We start from the raw sequence: 7,463 nt of genomic DNA on the forward strand, positions 1-7,463 counted from the left end.
TAGACTGTAATACAAATAGTTGAGTTTGCCAGGTGCATACAACATTTATGACAGGTTTTCATGAAAACCATTGGTCAGTTTGTCTGCTTGACAACCCCATTTTGCACTGCAACAATAAACTTGAAGTGAGATAAACAAACTGAGAAATTTTTCTTTTTAGTTAAAACAGATGTTGCCAAAGTTTTCATTTGGGGACATAATTTGAAGTTGGAAAAAGGTAATAAATTGCAATATATAACAGAATATTGCAATATATTTAAAATCGCAATAATATTGTATCGTGACAATATCGTGACCCTAATATATATACCAAAATCTGAAGAGTGCCTGCCCAAAGGGCTACCAGGGATTTTGAAATTTTGCGAGCCCTGATATCATATAATAAAATATCATTTGTTGTTACTACAGTAAATTTATATTAATTATGGAATCTCCTTCAATGCTTTCAGAATCTTTACTTTTTAAAATAATTTTGTTTCTGTATTTTTTTGTATATATTTTGATGCGTAAAAAACCTGCGTGACCATAGCAACCTGCAAATTATCAGAGATGGATAAAACATTTTTATCCAACCCACAGTCTTGTAAATTCGTTAATTGATCGTGTTTTTTTATTTAATATTTGTATATTATTATTATTAAACTGTAATATAATAATTTAATAATATTATTATATTAACTGGTTTACGGCTATATTTTTTTATTTATTGTTGTATTTCCCCTTTCAATTCGTGTATCGCTTTACCTAATTAACGCTCTGTATAATTATTATTAATATGCTACAATATATTTTGCAAATACTGTAAATGCCTGACAAATATGCCAATAAAGTTTTGACTTTATTATTGTATTTACGCCCATCGTGGCCACAATAAAACTAAGTGAACTGAACATGTCCCCTCCCGATCACCGTAGGGAAGTGATTAAATGAGTAAATATTTCAGTAAATGACCAGGGAGCTTGTTAACACAGACCACCTGGTTGAACATTTGAGCAAAAGATCTCAAAAGTCAGCGGTATGAGTGGCCTAATAAGTTACAAAGAAGCGTTTGTTAATGCTACTTGAGAAAATAGTTTATTAATATAATAAACACAGAACTGTAGCAGAACTGACTTTACACTGCTGTGATGCAATTTCCAATATTGTGAAAAGGCAGGTTTGTGTAGCACAGTTCAAAAGACTAGCCTAGATTTGTGACAGAAATCTAACGCCTGACTTGCAAGCTATCTAATGGGCCTCTTCTCAAGAGCAACAGAGAACAATGACATTTCTGAAATATGCAAAATAGAGACACTTTTGCAATCAAATGTTGCGAATCAGCTCATTCATGGGGAAATATGAATAATTAATCATAACTAGTTATAATTAATTATAAATATTTAGATCCGCTGTAGATATTTACTTGACCTCTCAGGGTCAACTGTCTGTCAATCAAATGAAAAATGGTGTGTCTGATTGGTCCAGACGCTACACAAAATATTTGAGGAACACAAAGCAAGGACCTGGGGCCCATTTCAACAAGGAGGTTCAACCAACTCTGAGTAGGTTGACTGAGTTTAGCGACTATGAAAACCCATGATCAATGGAGCTCCGAAATTATGATTCACCATGACAACAGCACTCGACAAAAAGACATCCACATACTCCCGAGTTTAATTCTTAATCACTGTTATAATATCAAAGGTAAAAACTGGCAGAACGGTACGTTTTTGAACTAATATTAATTTTAAAGGTATCCCACAGGCAAAAAAAAAGACAAAAAAAGCAGCTAAACATTAAGTATAAAAACATTATTCAATCAGGTAAAGCTTTAAGCATAAATGTTTCATGGGTGTAGACTACATGACTTAATATCATTCAGTGTCTATTTCGATGTGCAGCAGCTTTTTTCACATAGTCTAATGCTCTTTTCACATAATTAAATGTTCTCTAATCCAAACTGTTGCATTTCTTAATTAGAGTAATGAAATTAACATTTGACTTCTACTTAGCCAACAGCAAGAAGGCTTGCAAAATAATGAAGAACAGATAAAGAGGATGGCCACAATACCAAGTATTGGAAGAATATTAAAATCCAACAGGAAATGTTGCTTTTGTATTTGTAGAAAATAAAGCTGACCAAAAAATTTTAACAGCTGTGGTGATGGTTACGGCATATACCATATGGCAACCTTCCATTCCATACAGTAATCAATCAGCTTAATTTTCGATGGGTTTGTGCTCAGGAAACTACACAAAAATGATAATGAAGAGCGTGAGAGTGAGGCACACTTTCCTTACAGCTCTGCATACAGCGGCCTTACTAATGTGCTCTGCATCCCAGATGTTATATAGAAACTACCATTTAAAAATGGTACTGCTCAGAAAAATGTTCACTTAAACTTCTTTCTGAAACGGGCCTCTGGCTGGTAAATTAGTATTATATTCAAAACAGTAAATTAGTATTATACTCAAAACAATTTAAATGTAGACACTTGCCTGGTCAAAGAGCTGTTTGCCAGTTGTGTTGGGTTGGATGGCAAATTCCAGCTCTGCATCCATAGTAGTCACACGCACATTAATCTGTTAAACAAGAACAAATAAACAAGTAAATACATACATACTCCTGATTGTTCATTTTCAGTTAAGACTGATTACTGACTAATTAAGACTATTAGTATACTGATTAGTATACTAATTCTGGTGAAATATCACACTCCTGAAAGACTATCAGCTGTTCAGATTCCAGGACCTGAACAGAATTTACTAAATATACACATTTATTATTACCACAATAAGCCATGTCACTATTAATTGAGCAGCCCTAATTGTTAAATACTTCACATTTAAATACTTAAATACTTAATAATTAAATATTTAACGTTTTGTCACATTTTGTCACACACACTTTTTTTTTCTGATTAATTGTGCTCACAATAAATGCTAGAATATATCATTCTCTCCATCTCATACAAACATGCACATAAGAGAAAGGTGATCCAGTGAGCCGTCCTGCTCGGATTGAGTTACAGCAGAGTTTTCAGTGGCTCTGTCTGCCATATACTGCAGCCTGGCCTTCCTTTCTCCCATCTCATCCTCACTATCATTAATTTCTAATGAAAGCTCCAGGATGCTTCACATAATATACCATGAATACAAACATCGTTCCTCAACTGCCTTGCTACGCATTTCTTGCACAAAGAACTGGCTTTATCACATATGGGTTGGTATTTATTCAGTACATCCCACGCCTACTGACAGCTATACTGCAAAGAAAATGTCTGAATCCTTCCAGCTTTCTTACAATAGGCAAAATGGGATTCCCTAGCTGAGTCAAGAATATACCGTATGATCCTCTTATGGACAGATGAATCAAAAGCCCAATAATGTATTTCATAAGAAGAACCTCACACCAACCACCAAGTACCATAATGGTAGTGTGACGATTTAAAGATGTTTCGCAGCATCTTGGACCTGGAGGTCTTGCCGTTATTGAAGGATAGGGACTATGCTGACCCGCACCAAAAGATTTCTCCAGTAGAAGCCATTTGTCTATGCACTAAATCACAGCTGGCTCAGCAGAGAGACAATGATCTGAAGGCTACAAATGTCAAGGAACTGAAGCAGTTTTTTTCTTCCACTACAGTGTGAAACATATATAAGTACAGGGACTGTTTAGTCGCATTTATTTCTGCTAATGGTGTTATAGCCAGTAATTGAATAGGGGGCATTCACTTTTTAGTGTAAAAATATGCAAAAAGAATCAGACACTGAAACAAAATGTAGTCAGCCTCACTCCGAGGCTGACTACTAAAAATAAACTAAAATTGCAAATGAACAATTCAGACTTAAATCTTTATACTAGACATTAATATTATTGAGATTAACTCACAAGCATGTTTTAATAATTTGTTCACACGTCTTAACTGAAACATGAAGAGATTTTATTAATTGATCCCTTTGTTTTAATAAAAGTAAAACAAAGTATGAAAGACATCGTCAGAATAGTCCATCTGCCATCAGTGGCTCAACCGTAACATTACGAAGCGACGAGAATACTTTTTGTACGCGAAGAAAACAAAAAGAACGACTTTATTCAACAATTCGTCTCCTCGGTGTCTCTTCGCATCACCGTAGCGCCATTTTGGAGAATATGCGCTGAACGCAAACTGCGTATACTCTTCTGTGTCAGCCGCGACACAAGGATACGTTTTCTACGTGTATTTACGTTTTGATTTGAATGAAAACAGTGCATTCGTGCAGCGCGGCTGACACAGAAGAGCGTACGCTGCTTGCGTTCAGCGCATATTCTCCAAAATGGCGCTACGGTGATGCGGAGAGACACAGAGGAGACGAATTGTTGAATAAAGTCGTTATTTTTGTTTTCTTCGCGTACAAAAAGTATTCTCGTCGCTTCATAACATTACGGTTGAACCACTGATGGCAGATGGACTATTCTGACGATGTCTTTCATACTTTTCTGGGCCTTGACAGTGTAATTTACTTGGCAGGCAATGGGACAGTCACAAGCCTCCCGGTTTTCATCCAAAATATCTTAACTGTGTTCCGAAGACGAACTAAGCTTTTACGGGTTTGGAATGACATGGGGGTAAGTGATTAATGACAAAATTTTCATTTTGGGGTGGAGTATCCCTTTAACCTACGAGGGAATGCAATCCTATTCCTAAACTGATCATCTACAGCCTCAAATGAATTACATATCAAATAAGAGAAAAAAGGACGAGGCTATGCTTAAATCCTAACCCAATCAAGCCATCAAAGGCATGCTTACAAATGAGAAGAATATATATTTATAACATTGGGCTGTTAAAAAAAATACATACTCTACTGTAAGTGCCTGATCCAACGTGATGCACCTAGCTAGTGGTAATCTGAAGATGATCAGTAATCAACTTTTCAAAGAATTTAATCGGGTCTGAGCCCTCAGTCCCTTCAGGAAAACTGATAACTTGAACATTGCATCTGCGTCCTCCTCGGTTTTCCAGGTTGTCGATGTGGTTCACCAAATGATGCACCTGTTTCTCCAAGGCTGCTGTTTTTGCATCCATGGATGAAGTCAGGGTCTTAAAGGGGTCCTGTTATGCTTTTTCACTTTTTGAATTTTAGTCAGTGTGTAGTGTGTATGTTTGGGCATAAAAAAGATCTACAAAGTTACAAATCTCAAAGTCCACTTTAAAGGGAGATATTTAGTTTAAAAAAAAATCCCTTTTCAAGAACTACAACGAACGGCTAGTTTGGACTACAGCGTTGTTTTCCGGGTTTTGTGATGTCACAAAGCGGCCCATTAGAATATCATTAATATAATTCCAGCCTACGGAAATTCGAATGGTTGGGGGGTGGGGAGGGGTGAGGTCGTGGGTTGAGTGCATCAGACAAGACGACGATGAAGAAGTGCTCCTGTAGCGTAAAGTTTTTGCAAATTATTACACATGCACCTGTAGCCTATGTAAATATGTATGCTACAATTATGAAAACATTTTTATAATAAATTGCTGAAGGAAACCGACTGTCTTCAGAAAATTGGATGTCATTTTCATTTTATCTTTCATGTAATGTCTGATAAAGTAGCGTTTGTGAGCATAGAGCTGCTTTGTGTACAGCGGTTACCAGGAAAACCTCGATCTCTTCCACTCCAACAGCGACTCCTGCTGCCAGAGAATGAATTTGCATATATATGCCGCCACAAATAGAGTGCAAGTCTGTGGGAAACACTGGACTATGGTATAAATAAATTCAACTGTATAACAGTTTCACTGCAATTCATGTTATAATGTTAGAATTAAAGAACAATAAACATAATACATATGCGCTTATCTGTAAGCTCAAATTTATATGGCAATATTGACGCCATCCTTATCTATACTGGAGCTGACAAACATGCTGCTTTGGCAAGGGGCGGGGCAGTACTGAAACACCGTCTAAGCTGTTCGCCAATCACAACGCACTGGGACAGCTAACCAATCACAACACATTTAGTTTTTCGGAAGGCGGGTCTTCATCAAACCCGGAACTAATCGAGCCGTTTGTGCCAGGCTGGGGAAAAAGGTATTGTAATAATGTAAATTGTGTGAAAAATATACATTTATATACGTATTATATATCATTATACACCAAGCATGAGAGCATGTTCTAGTATACCCCAAAACAAAATCAAGACTTTGTAAAAGAGCATAATAAGACCCCTTTAACAGCAGCTTTCCTCCCTTCCACATCACCAATTTGCTGACTCATGGTCTGAAGTTGGACTGTTTGCTCATGTATTACTTCCAGGACTAGGGTTGGGTATCGTTTAAATTTTATCAATTCCGATTCCGATTCTGCTTCTCGATTCCGATTCTTTTCGATTCCCAGTTTCGATTCCAATGTGATTAAACAATGATATCAAACATTTATCCTGTGTCTCTTTTTTGCAAACCATTTATTGGAGCTGAATACCATGAACAAAAATCAACAGGCTACATAAAAACTGGACTCTTTAAGAGCTGTTTGTGTGCAAAATAGAACTGCATGATTCTGGATAAATTGTTTTTTTTTTCTTTCTTTCTTTTTTTTTCCCCCAGTGGAAGTTGTGGTTCTCATCATTCTGAAGAAAACACATTAGACAACTAAACAAAATCACATGTAATTTATGAATAAATGATTCAATGACTCTAGGGCAGCAGCTATCGATTATTTTAGTAATCAAGTATTCTACAGATTATTCCATCGATTAATCGAGTAATCGGATAAGAAGTCATTTTTCTTTATTAAAGAGCAATACTAAATATACAAGAGATAATAAGATAGGTCTCTTAAAATAAACAACTAATTTGTTCTCTTTTTAGAAAAAATTACATTTTTATTGCTGAAATTGCATACATTAATAACCGTGAAAACTAAACCCATTTAATGCATTTAATTGCCAAATTACATTCAAAATCCAAATACAAATATATCAATCAAAAAAATAAAATAAAAATAATAATAATAATAAAAATAAATAAATAAAAATACAAAAATCAATTTCACATTACTTTAAAAAAGGTAAACAGTACAAACTAAAACTAAGGCATAAATACAAATATTAGTAAAAAAAAAAAAAACCTAAACATTGCATTTGTCGTGCAACTTAACTTTCAAGTTTCAGTCTAACTAAAGCTCAAGCATGACATAAGCCTTTACTGTCTTCTTGGAAGGCTTTGCGGCTTTTGTGAGAGGCAAAAAACAGTGGACAGAAAGGTAACTTGGAACAAGAACAAGAGACCATACACAGTTTCTAAACACATTTTTCTGCAACATGAAATTAGATTTATTTGGAGAATAAACCCTCTTAAATGTTCCTTGACGTACTGGTGTGTGTGTGTGTGTGTGTGTGTGTGTAAAACTTGTTTTTGATATCCTTCATATTCTGTGTGCTGGTCAGTTCACAGCAGTGAATAGAAATTAATCTGTTCCAATAAGTTTAAATTGATTTTTACATTTTA

General features: G+C 35.4%; 1 protein-coding gene across 4 annotated transcripts in view; it reads right to left on the minus strand.

The window, feature by feature from the left end:
• Positions 1-7,463, minus strand: part of LOC107757412 (radixin-like) — a 69,487-nt gene that overhangs the window by 31,572 nt on the left and 30,452 nt on the right. For all 4 annotated transcript variants that reach the window (XM_016574880.1, XM_016574882.1, XM_016574881.1 and 1 more), the window contains one exon: positions 2,479-2,562. In XM_016574880.1, coding sequence (XP_016430366.1) covers positions 2,479-2,562 — 84 coding nt within the window. The remainder of the gene's footprint in view (positions 1-2,478; positions 2,563-7,463) is intronic.

The sequence above is a fragment of the Sinocyclocheilus rhinocerous genome, unplaced genomic scaffold, assembly GCF_001515625.1.
Source record: "Sinocyclocheilus rhinocerous isolate Xijiao unplaced genomic scaffold, SAMN03320098_v1.1 scaffold1284, whole genome shotgun sequence".
Lineage (NCBI taxonomy): Eukaryota > Metazoa > Chordata > Actinopteri > Cypriniformes > Cyprinidae > Sinocyclocheilus > Sinocyclocheilus rhinocerous.